The sequence below is a fragment of the Salvelinus namaycush genome, chromosome 33 (assembly GCF_016432855.1).
Source record: "Salvelinus namaycush isolate Seneca chromosome 33, SaNama_1.0, whole genome shotgun sequence".
NCBI lineage: Eukaryota > Metazoa > Chordata > Actinopteri > Salmoniformes > Salmonidae > Salvelinus > Salvelinus namaycush.
In genome coordinates, this window is record NC_052339.1 from 14,994,753 (window position 1) to 15,011,988 (window position 17,236).

The following is a 17,236-nucleotide window of genomic DNA, read 5'->3' on the forward strand; positions in this document are numbered from 1 at the left end:
TCCTTCATCTATAGCATTTCCTAATATTATTAAGTTATTTTGGCTTTGATGCCTCATGATTGAGTATTGCTCTCTTCAAGTAGACTATGATTTTGCTGTGATCTGATAGGGGTGTCAGTGGGCTGACTGTGAACGCTCCGAGAGACTCTGGGTTGAGGTCAGTGATAAAGTAGTCTACAGTACTACTGCCAAGAGATGAACTATAGGTGTACCTACCGTAGGAATCCTACTGTAGAAGTCCCCTCGAAGCCTACCATTGACTATGTACATACATAGTCAATGGTAGGCAGGAGTAAGACAGAGCTGCAGGAGTATTGACCCGTTTTTGTTGGTTATGTTGTCGTAGTTGTGTCTCCAGGTAGGTGTTTGTCCCCCTGTGTGCTGAGGGTGTCAGATTATTGTCCAGTTCTGGCATTTAGGTAGCCACAGACTAGTCTCTCTCTCTCTCTCTCTCTCTCTCTCTCTCTCTCTCTCTCTCTCTCTCTCTCTCTCTCTTTCTCTCTCTTTCTCTTTCTCTCTCTCTCTCTCTCTCTCTCTCTCTCTCTCTCTCTCTCTCTCTCTCTCTCTCTCTCTCTCTCTCTCTCTCTCTCTCTCTCTCTCTTTCTCTCTCTCTCTGTCACTATCTATCCCTCTCTCTATCCCTCTCTCTGTCTCAAACCCTCGGTCTCAAACCCTGAATCAGACTAGAAATGCCAACAGTGAATTTAGGGCAACCCTTCTTCCCCACAGCACTACAAGTAGTTTAACTACAACAGCATTCTAATTCCAAGTTACTACCTACTGTACATATTACTATGATTAAAACACATACAAGTTACTACCTACTGTACATATTACCATGATTAAAACACATACAAGTTACTACCTACTGTACATATTACCATGATTAAAACACATACAAGTTACTACCTACTGTACATATTACTATGATTAAAACACATACAAGTTACTACCTACTGTACATATTACCATGATTAAAACACATACAAGTTACTACCTACTGTACATATTACCATGATTAAAACACATACAAGTTACTACCTACTGTACATATTACCATGATTAAAACACATACAAGTTACTACCTACTGTACATATTACCATGATTAAAACACATACATTTGTAAGTGTGTCATGGAGTTGTCAAATAATTTAGAATAGAATCAATAAATGAGGGCAACATACAGTATGTTATCTTTTCTTTAATAAAGCACTAACTAGCTCATAGCTCAGTGAATAACAACTGTATTTGAGTGTCAATTGAAGATCATGTTCTGAATTACTCTGTTCATGCCAATCTACAGTGGTCCTATGGTTAAGTAATGCTATGGAGAAAGTTGAATATTATTATTATTATTAGGTAAGTGTCATAGCTCTAAGTAACAACGTTCGACACAGTAGATACTCCATGACATTCCCTTCAACATGCATACACACACCCACGCGCACCCACACACCTGCGCGCACGCACACGCACGCACACACACACACACACACACACACACACACACACACACACACACACACACACACACACACACACACACACACACACACACACACACACACACACACACACACACACACACACACAGAAATAACACACACAGAGGATATTGTATTGATAAAGATACCCAGACCTTAGCTTGTCTTCATGATTACTTTAAGCAACACATGTTTATATTCAGTGGGATGCGTTACTGCTCGTGAATATATCATTTAATTGAATGTTTTCATTGATGTGTGGGCAGTGTTGGAAAAAAGAAGCCGCATCAATATTACATTGAGGAGAGAGAGGGGCACTGAATCACTAGCTTCTCTGACAGCTGCTTCTCCATCTCATTAGCATGTGTGTGTGTGTGTGTGTGTGTGTGTGTGTGTGCGTGTGTGTGTGTGTGTGTGTGTGTGTGTGTGTGTGTGTGTGTGTGTGTGTGTGTGTGTGTGTGTGTGTGTGTGTGTGTGTGTGTGTCCGTGCGCATGTCCCATAGGACTCACTTCAGATGTGTCCTTTAATAGCTTACATCTATACCCAGACTATTTCTCCCCTCTCCCGCCCCTCCACTGGATATGCTGCATTAACCATAAACCATCAGCTATCCGCTTTACTTCCTACTTCACAATCTGGAACTCTCCAGTACCTCTTGTCTGAACTCTTCTCCTCTCCCTGACCTTACATCTCTCCTCTCGTCCTCCTCTTCTCCTCGTCTACCTCTCCAGCTGCTTTTTCCTCCTTTTGGGTATCCCACTCTCTCTCATCCCTCTCTCTCATCCCTCTCTCTCATCTTCTCTTTCTCTTCACAGTCAGACACTCTAACTCCCTCTCATCTCTCCCACGCCTCTCTGTCATGTCCTCCTGTACTTCATTTTTTCTCTCGCTCATATCTCCATATTTTTTCCATGTTTGTCTCTCTTTCCCTACCCCTCACCCATTATCTCTCTCTGTCCCTCCCTCCTTTCCCTATCTTTCTCATCTCTCACCCCCATCACTCTCTCTACCTCTTCCTCTCTCTCTCCCTCTCTCTTTTCCCCTCTCTCTCGGTCGATGATGACCCTGGTTGTTTTATCCTAGATGGGATGTACTCAGACAGTGCTGCAGACTGCATGCAGGAGGTCAAAGGTCAGATAGTGAGCTTAAACGGAGGGCATCGACCGGCCTGCCGGCGGACCCTGTGGCTCACCATAACTTCCCCTCCTTGCCTGCTCAGGTTGGGTTTATACAGAGAGAGGCACATCCAAGCCCAGACCAGAGGAACACAACACACTGAGTACAGGCATAAATTGTAAACCCAACTTACATATCAACTCAAAAATACCGTGACAGTTGATAATGTTTGATAGCTTTCAAACACTCAACTAGTCCAGAGGAGTGTGATGTCATAATCATATATTAGTTGACTACATCATTGTTATGTAAGCATCAATGTCTGTTTCCATATTAATGTTAAAGGTTATCATTACCCATCTTACCGTCGTGGTTGGGGTTGCCCAGGGTCCAGGGTTCGTCTGAGTCAAAGTGGGTGTCCCCTCCGATTCCGGGGCCAGGGAAGTAGGCGTGGGCCAGGAAGCCCCCCTCTCCGTCAAAGGGCGAACTGTCGCCGTGGAAACCCGAGGCAAAGATGATGGTGATGTCCACGTCCTTCTTGGTACGCTCCAGGTCGCTGTAGGGGACGGCTTCGAAGCGGAGCGGCGTCACGTTCTGCCACACATCGAACGCCCGCCGGATGGCGTCATGGGTTTCCTCTGCGCCCACCTTGGGTGTGACGTTCTTTATGCTGTGGCAGGGGGAGAGGATAGAGGATGGTAGGGGTTAGGCCACACATACTGTGTATAGTATATCATAACAGTATATCATAACACACACATTCCATGTTGTAACATATTATAATGTACCATAGCATACAGCAACACACATGCCATTACCTCTCACCATTATGCACTAAGTCGTACTACCGAAAAGTGAAGTGTAAAAAGGGGCTTTGAGAGAGAGTGTGCTTCCCAAATGGCACTCTATGCCCCATGGGCCCTGGTCAAAAGTAGTGCACTATAAAGGAAATATGGTGCTATTTGGGAGGCAGCCAGAGATGCAGCTGAGTCCTCTCCTGCTGCTTGGACTGCTGTAGCCAGGTGTTGAGAGAAGAACTAGAGGATTTCCTGATTTCCTGTCCCTGGAATTTACTTTCTAATTAAGGATTATACACAGCTCACTGCGTCACAAGAGCGCCAGCAATCTGTATCCCCTATGTCACCCTACTCCCTATTTAGTGCACTACTTTTGATCAGGGCCCAAAGTGCTCTGGTCAAAAGTAGTGCACTATGTAGGGAATAGGGTTTAATTTGAGACGAAGCCTCAGTCTGGCTTGGCCAATCTCCATACCCTCTACACTTTAGTCACGCCTAAAATACGGGAAAGAGGGGCACTTTGAATTTAAACTTATTTTTCCTTCTCAACATTGCACTTGAGCATCAGGCTTTATCCCCAGTTCTTCTCTTGAGCAGAAGTGGATGAGTGAAGTGGAGAAGTCAGACACTCGCTACATTTCTACTGAAGTTAGCAGGTACTCTGGAGGTCGTGGTGTGCTATCTTCTACTGAAGGAATCTAAACTGTTAACGTTGACTGAGTGTTCAACTCATCTGCTCTTCTGAAGTGATGCCTGCCTCGAAAAACCCCCATTTCATTTCCCCTCTTTGGAGATGATCTGCTCTCTCTCTCTCTCTCTTGGTTTCTCTCTATCTGTTTCTCTCCGTCTATCTGTCTCTCTTTCTCATCTGGGCTCTGGTGCGTTTACTCTTCTCCACTCCTGCTCTCGGTTTCTTGTCCCCTTCTTTCTTTTCCTCTTTCTCTAATTCTTCTGGGAAACATAAAAAATATGGTGAATCTATTGTCCTGTGCTCCTTCTATATCTACTCCTAGGGAGTTTACAGTATCAGCATAGTATAAGCTGAGAGCTGAGCTAACGACTCAGCAGCTCAAAGGTGATCTTTGACATCTCTCTCTATCTCTCCTCTCCAGACTCACAGTCCTCATGGCTATATGTTCTTACAGATGGAGCTGCTGGACTGTGTATGCTTCCAGTCAGCATTCCAGCCTTCTATCTCCCCCGCCTCTATGTCTCTCTCTTTCTCTCTCTCTCCCTCTCCCTACCTCTATCCTCTCTCTCTCTTTCTCTCTCTCACTCTGTCTCCCCCAGACGTTCCCAGACTTCCAGAGAGGACTCTGGTTAGGCAGAAGGTAGTAGGCTGTTGTTGGAGGAGCTTGATAATCGTCTATTGTCTCTCAGTGTTACGACAGTAAACACACAAAATACAACAGAAACCCTAACAGATGACAAGACGAGTAAATCTTTGATTTTACAGCACCCCCTCTCCTTCTCCCTCGCTCTCTTGCTCTCTCTCTCTCTCTCTCTCTCTCTCTCTCTCTCTTCCGCTCTCTTCATCTGTCACTCAGGTCAGAAGGTGTTACTCTAACTGAGAATGAAAGATGTCCTCGTCCAATAAGGACTCTAAGTCTTGTTTATTAATTCCCAGGGGGACATTTGCCACCAAGGTGTCTCTCTAATCCGCCGCTGGTTGGATTGAACTTTGACTGTCTGCAGCTGTCTGTCGTCCCATGATGACTCTCCGGGCTCTCTGAGGCACAGCTTGATGCTGAGGTACTCTGAGGCCACACGCTCGTGATGTCCTTATGAGGAGCAAAACTACCCAGGCAGAGTGTCCCGTGATTTGTTGCTTCAGTCAGAAACGTGACATTCTGATGAGTGATGGCTGTTAGCATCAGAATTGTGTCATCATGTTCAGTGCCATTGCATGAACACCATGACTAGTATACTTGATGGGTGGCTCTCTCAGCTCAGATCTTAGTGGAAGACTGTGGGTGTTGATTGCAGTGTGGTTTGTGAATCAGTGGTCCATAACTGGAATGTAACAGAGACTGTACAGTTGTGAAGTAAGGTCATTGTTCTAGAATCTCCAGTATATCAGATTTGGATGCACTCCGAGGTATGGCAAACAAGCGGGGAAAAATAGGTCACTGAAACACATATCAGCTGATCGAGTAATCATAAAACCTCGACTGTGGGACCACTTTCTCACGGACACAGAGATTAGAAGTAAGAAGTCTCCGGCTTCGCAGTCGACATGAAAAGGCTAAGTGTCCTTGTTTAACCTTGTCTAACAGCGTAATGACTCCTACACCTCACCTCACTTAAAATATAAAACCTGTACGGCTATGACCACTTAAAGAATAAAAGGCAAAGAGAAAGTGCACTTTAATGTTAAAAAACTGTTTCACCCCTTTAGCCTGAATTAGTAATACAGTATGCATTTTGTGCAGCACAGAAGAGCCAAACAAATAGGAGTTACTGCCACTGTCTCTACTCAGTTTGTTCAAGCTACTGAAAGAGTACAACTCGTTGCTGCTGACAATAAACTGCTTGGGAGTCAGAAGCATACAGTAGAGAGGGGGAAAGAGAGAGAGTAAGAGAGAGAGAGAGAGAGAGAGAGAGAGAGAGAGAGAGAGAGAGAGAGAGAGAGACCAAGACATAGAGAGAGAGAGAGAGAGAGAGAGAGAGAGAGAGAGAGAGAGAGAGAGAGAGAGAGAGAGAGAGAGAGAGAGAGAGAGAGAGAGAGAGAAACAGTACTGTAGTGTATGGATGCATGTTGTTTTAATGAGGGTGAGCTATAAGACTGTACACCACCTCCATACTCCATGCTGGGAGAGTTATGGGGATGCTGGAGCTAATTATCGCCTCCCTACCATCAGCATGTGTCTACTGTATGTCAATGCATGCACATGTCCAGTACCAACAGAGAGAGGCACAATCACTTAACTGGCAAATACCCAGACTTCCACTCAGGTTACATGGATACACAGCCTCTCTCTCATAGAACAACATCAAGGCAATAATGCAGAGCAGGAGTGGTTGGGATAGGTATGATGATGGGACATGGTAGATAGAGAGAGGGTGGATGTGGCATGAGGAATAGCTTCATCCCCATCTGGCCAGGCCAGCTACTGGAGACAACCACACACACACACACACAGATACACACACTCTCCCCTGCCCTCGTCCTCACCCACTCCCTCTCCCAAAATGTTGTATCTCGTTATATAACCATCATCTGACTCAGCTTTCCGCTCTGTATCGCTGCCTCTCTTTCTCTCTGTCTCTCTCAGTACTGTCTCTGCCTCTGTCTCTCTCTTTGTCTCCCTCTCTCCATCTCCCTCTCGCTCTCTTTCTCTCAGTGTTCTATAAGCATCAGGTCATTGAAACTAACAAAGGCTTTCACATACTGTATAATACTGTATATTAAATATAATATAACAGTACTAATATTAATGTGCTGTATTATCTAATATAATGGTCAGGTATGCTCAACTGTATAGAGATTAACACACATTTTTGGTGGTGGTTGCCTTGACGAATTACACAGTGTGAAAAATGTCATCTTCTCCTTGAATCTCTCTTTCCCTTTCTACTGCAGCACTCTCCCCTCCCTCATCTTCCTTTACCTCTCCTTTCTTCAATCTCCATCCATTCCTTTTAATGCACTGCACACGCTACAGCCATTTCTATTTTTGCCCTATCGCAAAAATGTCTTCCTTTCTTCCATTCCTTCCTGGCATCGCTACAGTTCATGAGTGGGTCACATATTCAAGATTATAATCAGGGTTTCGGTAATACTGTTCATAGTTATCCTTCAAGGCAGACAAAAATGTAAATACATTTTTATTCTGAAGCTCAAGGATTAGTCCATAAAGTATGGGATTGGGGGCAGTTATACTTAAAAATGGGGGCAGTTATATTTAAAAATGTAGGGCCAGACAGAGACCTATATTTGATCTGTTGCAAAAACGACATTACAATTTTTACATATATTTATATTTAGCTTTAAAGTCTGATATGTGTTATTGAGTAATGATATGTTGAGACATGGGTGTAATCCTATCTGATGTAGAGTGGACATAGCCTAACAGTACCCCTCAGTAACATAGCAAAGATGTTGAAAGAATGAAAGAGAGAGAGATAAAAGGAGCGTGAAAAAAGGAGGAGAAGAGGACCACGAGGAGTGGCTTCAATGTTCAGATTAAAGAAGAATTACATGGCAGCTACCCTTCTAATGTCTGTCTGTCGGTCATTCTGTCTGTCTGCCATTCTGTTATTCTGTCGGTCTGTTTGTCTGTCATTCTGTCTGTACATCTGTCTGTTTTTCTGTCTGTCATTATGTCTGTCTGCCTGTATGTCTGTTTCTATGTCTGTCTACAAGGCTGGATGCAAGTCAGACGGTTGTATAAAAAGAGGGAGGAATGTGATTTCTAATGAGTTGAGTAAGGCTGCTAGTTAAGTTTGTAGAGAGGAAACGAGAGGGTATTCTACCTCTGGTTTAGCCAGGTTTCAGTAGGACTTGTTCCCGCAGGAGATGTATAGCTAGTAGCTAGGGGAAAACTCAACTGTGGTTCTGGGGTTCTTTTTCTATATATACAGTACATTCTGAAAGTATTCAGACCCCTTGACTTTTTCCACATTTTGTTACGTTACAGCCTTATTCTAAAATTGATTTAATTGTTTTTGTTTCTCATCAATCTACACACAATATCCCATAATTGTCACGATCGTCGTCAGGGTGGAAATGACCGGACCAAGGTGCAGCATGGTGAGCGTACATCTCTTTTTATTTATACATGTCGCCAACAAAACAAAGAATAAGGAAACGACCGTGAAGCTTACTTCGGCTATACAGGCCACTAACAAAGACAACTACCCACAAGTAAGGTGGAAAAACAGGCTGCCTAAGTATGATTCCCAATCAGAGACAACGATAGACAGCTGTCCCTGATTGAGAACCATACCCGGCCAAAACATAGAATAAAGAAACTAGAATGCCCACCCTAGTCACACCCTGGCCTAACCAAAATAGAGAATAAAAGCCTCTCTATGGCCAGGGCGTGACAATAATGACAAAGCAAAAGCAGGCTTTTAGATTTTTTTGCAAATGTATAAAAACCAAACAACTGAAATATGACATTTACATAAGTATTCAGACCCTTTACTCTGTACTTTGTTGAAGCCCCTTTGGCAGTGATTACAGTCTCAAGTCTTCTTGGGTATGACGCTACAAGCTTGGCACACCTGTATTTGGGGAGTTTCTCCCATTCTTCTCTGCAGATCCTCTCAAGCTCTGTCAGGTTGGATGGGGAGCATCGTTGATGCAGCTATTTACAGCTATTTTCAGGTCTCTCCAGAGATGTTTGTTCGGGTTCAAGTCTGGGCTCTGGCTGGGCCACTCAAAGACATTCAGACAATTATCCCAAATCCACTCCTGCCTTGTCTTGGCTGTGTGCTCAGGGTTGTTTTGGCATTCAGGCCAAAGAGTTCAATCTTGGTTTCATCAGACCAGAGAATCTTGTTTCTCATGGTCTGAGAGTCTTTAGATGCCTTTTGGCAAACTCCAAGTGGGCTGTCATGTGCCTTTTACAGAGGCCACTCTACCATAAAGGCCTGATTGGTGGAGTGCTGCAGAGATGGTTGTCCTTCTGGAAGGTTCTCCCATCTCCACAGAGGAACTCTGGAACTCTGTCAAAGTGACGATCGGGATCTTGGTCACCTCACTCAAGTTGTAGAAACATCTCAAGGATGATCAATGGAAACAGGATGCACCTGAGCTCAATTCCGAGTCTCATAGCAAAGGATTTGAATATTTATGTAAATAAGGTATTTCTGTTTTATTTTTAATAAGTGTGCAAACATTTCTAAAAAACTGTTTTCTCTTTGTCATTATGGATTATTGTTTGTAGATTAATGAGGTTTTGTTTTTATTTTATCAATTTTAAAACAAGGCTGTAATGTAACAACATTTGGAAAAAGTCTAAGGGTCTGAATACTTTCCGAATGCACTGTATAATATAATATACTGTATAGTCACTGTCTGATGAAAAATGTAACTCAAATGTATTTATTTTTGTACATGTTTTGAAAGCAATGTACTCAATATACTGTACGAGTACTCTAGGCCCAAGAGATTGTATTCGAAATAGCTTTTGAAGTTTCGTAATTGTACGTTCGTTAATGGGAAAATAAGGCGGTTTTAAAACATTTCCTGAGAAGTTTCATCAGACAGCGACAATATAATACAGTGCATGTAACTTAACTGTCGCTTTTTATCCAACGCGACTTACAGTAAATCAAGTGAAACCCTTTATAGTATGTGATCCTTGCAGGTATTGAATCCAATGACCTTAGTGTTGTTAGATTATTAACAACTGAGCCACACAGGACCTTTCAGATATAGCCTAGCTAAGAGGTTGTCACATGTCTTCACCTAGTAAGACATTCTTATCTAGACTCATGAACACAGACATGTAGCCTAGACACATCCTCAGGCACATGTCAGACCCATAGAGTAAAGCCCATGTTTTAAAGTACTGTATGAATTGTTTTAACCAAAAATCAATCCCTAATCAACCAATCACCAACCAACCATCCAACCAACCAACCAATCAACTCACCTGTATGTGATATGTTTATGCTACCAACCAACCAACTAATAACAAACCAACCAACCAACCAACCAACCAATCACCAACCAACCAACCAACCAACCAACCAATCACAAACCAAGCAACCAATCACCAACCAACAAACCAACCAACCAATCACCAAGCAACCAAGCAACCAATCAACTCACCTGTATGTGATATGCTTATGCTGCCACTTCTGCCCCGTTAGGGCGTACCGCTTTTTCCGGACACTGAATTTGGACGCCCCTCCTAGCTGGTCTGGTACACCACATCGGGGCTTCTTCATCCAGCTAGGAAGAACAGAGAACACCATTAGTCAAAACAGGATGTATGCTTGGCCTTGGCTGAACAAACCATGTAATGCAATCCTGTCATTACTTCCAATACAGACATACTAGTTATCACAAAGTCACACACACACACACACACACACAAACACGCTCGTGAACACACACACATCTGCAAAGAAATAGACATAATAAGATATATGCCTCACCTTACTGTGTAATCGCTAACATCATTATACGAAGCACAAAGAAACAGAAAATTAGACTTTAGCATGCAGGTTAGTCATCACAAATTCCACCACATTATTGTAACTGATTTGATACACACATCATACAATTGATCTCAGCAGCAAAAAAAGGTACTTGTTTCTCTAATCCTTTTAACACAACCAAACTGCAGCTTCTTAGACTCCTTTAGAGCATCCCAAATGGCACCCTATTCCCTATTAGTGCACTACTTTTAACCAGAGCCCTATGTGCCCTGGAGAAGAGTAGTGCACTATATAGGGAACAGTGTGCCGTTTGGGATGCAACCCTAGGGACTCTTACACATGTTGATTGGTTCAACGAGCAGCAGAGAGACAGACAGGCAGACAGGAAGACTGAAGCTGTCATTCCCTTTTCTAGGCTTCTAGGTTCAGAGTAATACTGTGGCATTTACCCTGACTTTGATCTGCTGGTGTAGGTGTATCTGTTGTAAAAGAGCCCTTTGATCACATTAAAACGGGACACTTAACCTGTGTGATGCTAACTCTCTGTCTGGGAAACGCTCCTGTCTGTTCTCTTCTCTTCCGGAATGTCAAGCAGCGAATCAGAGCAGCATTACAGGTATATTTATAAAGGTCTGTTGCTTTTTATTGGACGTTTAGGGACGTTCATCAACCTACAATGAAGTTGTACTGCACAGAATGAATGATTTAGAAAGCACCTTGCATCCCAAATAACTACTCATTCTGTGATCAAGATGAATAATTATGTTCCTTCTTTCTCACACCGATCCCCTACAACATGCAAAGTGGTGAGACTCACTCTATAGTGTTCCTGTCCAGCGATCCTGTGACGTTGAGGCCATAGAGACGCTGCATGGCAGCGATAGCAGACTGCATGGTCTGGGCCGTCCGCAGGACCGACATCCTGGGGTCTGTAGGGGGAAGGTAGCCATACCTCTGGAGCCATGTCTGAAGGGGGGAGAGGGGGAAGGAGGGGGGAGAGAAAGAGAGAAAGGACACAGAGGTGAGTTGTCAGCAAATGGTCAATATGGGTCAAATAATGTACAATTCCAATAAGGTAGGCTTTACGTATAGTACTTTATAAGAGGCATTGAAACCCACACAACCATGAAACAGTGGTGTAAAGTACTTAAGTAAAAATACTTTAAAGTACTACTGAAGTAGTTTTTTTGGGTATCTGTACTTTACTATTCATATTTCTGACAACTTTTAGTTTTACTCCACTACAATCCTAAAGACAATTATGTACTTTTTACTCCATACATTTTCCCTGACACCCAAAAGTATTGGTTACATTACGAATGCTTAGCAGGACAGAAAAATGGTCCAACTCACGCACTTATCAGGAGAACCTCCCTGGTCATCCCTACTGCCTCTGATTTACTTTGTTTGTAAATTATGTCTGAGTGTTGGAGTGTTCCCCTGGCTATCTGTAAATTTAAAAAACAAGAAAATCGTACTGTCTGGTTTGCTTAATATAAGGAATTTGAAATGTTTTATGATTTTACTTTTGACACTTAAGTATATTTTAGCAATTACATTTACTTTTGATACTTAAATATATTTAAAACTAAATACTTTTAGACTTTTATATTTTACTGGGTGACTCACTTATACTTGAGTCATTTTCTTTAAGGTATCTTAACTTTTACTCAAGTATGACAATTGGGTACTTTTTCCACCACTGCCATCAAATATGATTAAAGTTAAAAAGTAATATACTATAAATTCAACCATAACCCTGCATGTAAAAAACTCTTAGTTGAGGAAGCAATGCCATTTTCAATTTTGGTAGTTGTTGGCACTTTAAATTATTTCCAAAAAGTGCCCATGCTAAAAATGTCAAGTGTCCATCCAGGCAGGAGGATTTCAGCAGCCAGACAGCAGCCTCTAGCCACAGTGTTAGTGAGGAGACAGGCAGAGAGACAGAAAGAGAGATCCTCTGATGACCTTTCAGCGTGGGAATGTTATCTATTATCACATCGTCTGCTTGTCAGAAAGCACTCTGACGTAATGGAGCTTTCAGGGCACCCAATAAAACCTGAGATCTCTATACCAAGGGAGGAGAAGAGAGGAGATGAGAAGAGAGGCGAGGAAAGGAGAGGCGAGGCGAGGCGAGGCGAGGCGAGGCGAGGCGAGGCGAGGAGAGGAGAGGAGAGGAGAGGAGAGGAGAGGAGAGGAGAGGAGAGGAGAGGAGAGGAGAGGAGAGGAGAGGAGAGGAGAGGAGAGGAGAGGGCCTTGGTCAAAAGCAGTGCAGAATAGAAGGAATAGGTGTATTTGGGACACAGTCATAGAGTAGTAAGCCAACAGCACTGAGCTGGAAGCAGGGAATAACCAGAGCATAAACACACACCTCCCTACAGAGCTATTATGGGGCTGCATTACTGCATTACACATGAAAAAGACCCGCGCCTCTCATCTTTTCTCCTGCCTGGGAGTAAAACACAATCTCACACATACTGGAGCTCAAATCCATATCCACTCCACTCAGAGAGAGGGGGAGGGGAAGACACAGAGAGAAAGAGAGAGGGAGAGAGAGATATCGAGAGGGAGAGAAAGATAGCTGCACAGAGAAAGGCTTGGATTAGAGTCTCACCAACAGAGAGTCTCATTACTCCAGCAATGTGTTCACACAGACTCTTTAATGACCAACACAACCAACAGGCTACAGTGGAACACAGACAGGCCTCGTGGTAGAAAGGAAACAACCTGACATACAGGCATGTGTGAAACGTGTCCAATATTCGTATATTGAGGGCAAACGTGAAAATACTGCCATCGCAGCAGAAAAACCCAAGGAGACAGCTATTGTAGTATTACAGTATGACGTCTAAATTGACATCCCATATTTCAATCAGATATAGTGATTGGCACGTAACAGTACAGGAGGTTGACTGATCCTTGATGCACTGACTTCCTGATCCCAAAAGACTCTGGGTAGGGAGTGAAGTAAAGAGAGTCCCACACACAGTGACAGTGACAGTTTGTCACTTGACTGTCTTCTACATGGCAGGTGTCAAACTGCTGTGTGGAGAAATGGTGTGAGAAGAGGAGAGACGAGGAGAGGAGCCAGGGGAATAGAGCAAAGACTAGGTTAAAGCCTTGTGATTGCTCTGATTCATCACAGGAAAGCACATAGACTACTACTGTACCGTATGCATACGCCACACTTCCATTCAGAAAGACAGAGAGACCAGCGAAGAGCGGCAGATAGAGACACATCTCCAGCAATTGTCATCCTCCTCACATTCATTCTCAACCTGCATCAACCCACTACTGACCGTAGCAAGACTCACACACGATGATATTGTTCTATTCGATCCAGACCTAACATGAGGGATAATGCCAACTGCTCCATGCTTCAGGACGGTAGTGATCTGTAATACAGTGTGAAGTATGCAGGCTAGTTTACGTTCCACAGAGCACTCACTACATCAGACATTGAACTGTTGAGAGGGCTTATTCTGCCCCACTGCTCCTCCTGAATCACACACACCCTTGCATACACACACATACACACATATACACACACATACACACATATACACACACACACACACACACACACACACACACACACACACACACACACACACACACACACACACACACACACACACACACACACACACACACACACACACACAGGGAGCCTTTCAGGATAGGATTCGGTGTGAACTAGACATGTCATCAGTCCTTCCACATCCCTGCACCTCGTCACCTCATCACCTCTCTGTGTTCTTCCTGCTGGATAGAGTCCCAAATGTCACCCTATTCTATATTCCCTATTAACTGCACTCCTTTTGACCAGGACCTATAAAAGCATGGAGGAGAGGGAGATGTTGTTTTATTTAAACAACCTCTTTCTTTCTTTCTTTTGATATTTTCTGTAATGTTCTTATTTGTCCATGCAAGGGTTAAAATACAGCGAGCTGTTAAAGTGTCTCTCTCTCTCTCGCTCTTCTCCATCTGTCCTTTGAGCCTTTCTCTCCTCATCTTTTACCTCGCCTATTCTCTCCATCTTTCCCTCTCTATGCGAGGGGATGATAACACATACGGCGTGTGTCAGTTATTCTCAGGGCTGAAACGGCCCCTGGGGCGGACAGAGGCTAGATACAGTCCAGTGTGATTCCTAGTGAACTAGTCAGGTAATGACACTAGACACCACCTATAAATACACAGAAACAGACACACTGTACTGTACAATACCCAATAAGGAAAACTACGCAAATAGACTGATCATCGAGTTCAGTGAACGTTGTGTTTTATAACTTGCTAGTGTATTGGAAAGCCACAACCCTCAGCTTTCAGGTACACTTGATAATCAGCAGATTATACACTCATGAGACAAGGATTGATCCATCACTGTAAACTTGTAGAAAAACACATGAGGGATCTGCAGGCCCTGAGAAATGTCCTATAGAGGATCTCTCTTTCTCTATCTCTGTCCTTTTTCTTCTGTATATCTCTCTCCCTCTCAATCCCTATTTCTCTCCCCCTCTCCGTCTCCCTATCGCTCTTTCTTTCTTTCTTTCTCCTCCCCCCCCTCCCGCTCTCTCTCTCTCAATCTCTCTCTCTCTCTCTGCCCTTCGACCACAGCTCCTGGACGACATGGAAGCTATTACAGTAAAAGACTATCTATGATTGTGCTGTCCCAGCACTTTTCTGGTGCTTCGGGGGGTATAACAGAAATTAGGATGAAAAGTGCACCGTTTAGACATTAGGTAAACAACGCCACCACTATTCACAAGCGTTATCACATTGTTTCCTGTGAGTCAAATGGGGCTCAATTGTTTTGCTAGGAATTAAAATGTACATATATTTCAATGCTCAGCACAGTTAAAAGCAGGGAATCGCTTTGAATTTGAAAAATGATTTGTACCACTGTCGATGTGCTGTTCCAGAAGAATGTGTTCTGTGTGGAGGAGTATTATGTCAAATGTAAACGCTATAAATAAACCAAAACAACAAACATCTGGGTTGGAGTTGTATATATTGTGAGGCATCTACATCCCAAATGACACTCTATTCCCGATTTTGTGCACTACTTTTGACCAACACCCATAGGGCCCTGGTCAAAAGTAGTGTACTAAATAGGGAATAGTATGTCTTTTGGGATGAAATCAAGTCCCCTAACACAGTTCAGAAGCTAATTAAAGTGTAGTCTAGGCCGTTAGCACTGTGAAAAATGTGCTTTCAGGCTATGAGAACAAACTTTCTTATCTAAAAGCACAAGTGTTGCAGAAAGCTGAATTAGTATTTTAGAAAACTGGGGCTCACAGTCACAATTATGATATAGCCCAAGGGATTACAGTAACACATTGTCAACAAAAACAACAATTTCCATTATGATAGTTGTGTCTTTGAATTAGGCTAGGATAGCCTAATTAGGCTACTTAAGCATTAACCTATTTAAAAATCTTGCCAGAAGTCAAGGCTTGCGTCCCAAATGACACCATGTTCTCTATTTAGTGCACTAACTTTGACCAGGGCCCATAGGGGCCTCTTAGAAAAAAGGGTTCCAAAACTGTTCTTCGACTGTCCCCATAGGAGAACCCCTTTTAGTTCCCTGTAAAAGCCTTTTTGGTTCCAGGTAGAACTCTTTTGGTTCCATGTAGAACCCTCTGTGTAAATGGTTTTACCTGGAACAAAAATAGTTCTACCTGGAACCAAAAAGGGTTCTTCAAAGGGTTCTCCTATAGGGACAGCTGAAGAACCCTTTTAGGTTCCAGATTAGAGGTCTGCCGATTATGATTTTTCAACGGCGATACCGATACCGATTATTGGAGGACCAAAAAAGCCGATACCGATTAATCGGCCGATTTATATATATATGTATTTGTAATAATGACAATTACAACAATACTGAATGAACAATGAACACTTTCATTTTAACTTAATATAATACATAAATAAAATCAATTTAGTCTCAAATAAATAATGAAACATGTTCAATTTTATTTAAATAATGCAAAAACTAAGTGTTAGAGAAGAAAGTAAAAGTGCAATATGTGCCATGTAAAAAAGCTAACGTTTAAGTTCCTTGCTCAGAACATGAGAACATATGAAAGCTGGTGGTTCCTTTTAACATGAGTCTTCAATATTCCCAGGTAAGAAGTTTTAGGTTGTAGTTATTATAGGACTATTTCTCTCTATATCATTTGTATTTGTAAGTCACTCTGGATAAGAGCGTCTGCTAAATGACTTAAATGTAAATGTAAATGTATTTCATAGACCTTTGACTATTGGATGTTCTTATAGGCACTTTAGTATTGCCAGCCTAATCTCGGGAGTTGCCAGGCTTGCGCTGTGCTCATAAACAGCGCTGTGCTTCAAGCATTGCGAAAAGCTGCTGGCAAACGCAGGAAAGTGCTGTTTGAATGAATGCTTATGAGCCTGCTGGTGCCTACCACCGCTCAGTCAGACTGCTCTATCAAATATCAAATCATAGACTTAATGATAACATAATAAACACACAGAAATACAAGCCTTAGGTCATTAATAACCATCATTTCGAAAATAAAACATTTATTATTTCAGTGAAATACGGAACCGTTCCGTATTTTATCAAACGGGTGGCAATCGTAGGTGTAAATATTGCTGTTACATTGCAAAACCTTCAATATTATGTCCTAATTATGTAAAATTCTGGCAAATTATTTACGGTCTTTGTTAGGAAGAAATGGTCTTCACACAGTTCGCA

The 17,236-nt window shown here is 42.7% G+C and overlaps 1 protein-coding gene across 1 annotated transcript in view; it reads right to left on the minus strand.

Annotated features, from left to right (window-relative positions):
* The window catches only part of LOC120028086 (matrix metalloproteinase-16-like), a 73,343-nt gene that overhangs the window by 45,603 nt on the left and 10,504 nt on the right, over positions 1 to 17,236 (minus strand). The window contains exons 2-4 of the mRNA XM_038973247.1: positions 11,333 to 11,481; positions 10,184 to 10,306; positions 2,968 to 3,272 (exon numbers count right to left, since the gene is read on the minus strand). Of these exons, the coding sequence (XP_038829175.1) occupies positions 2,968 to 3,272; positions 10,184 to 10,306; positions 11,333 to 11,481 (577 nt within the window). The remainder of the gene's footprint in view (positions 1 to 2,967; positions 3,273 to 10,183; positions 10,307 to 11,332; positions 11,482 to 17,236) is intronic.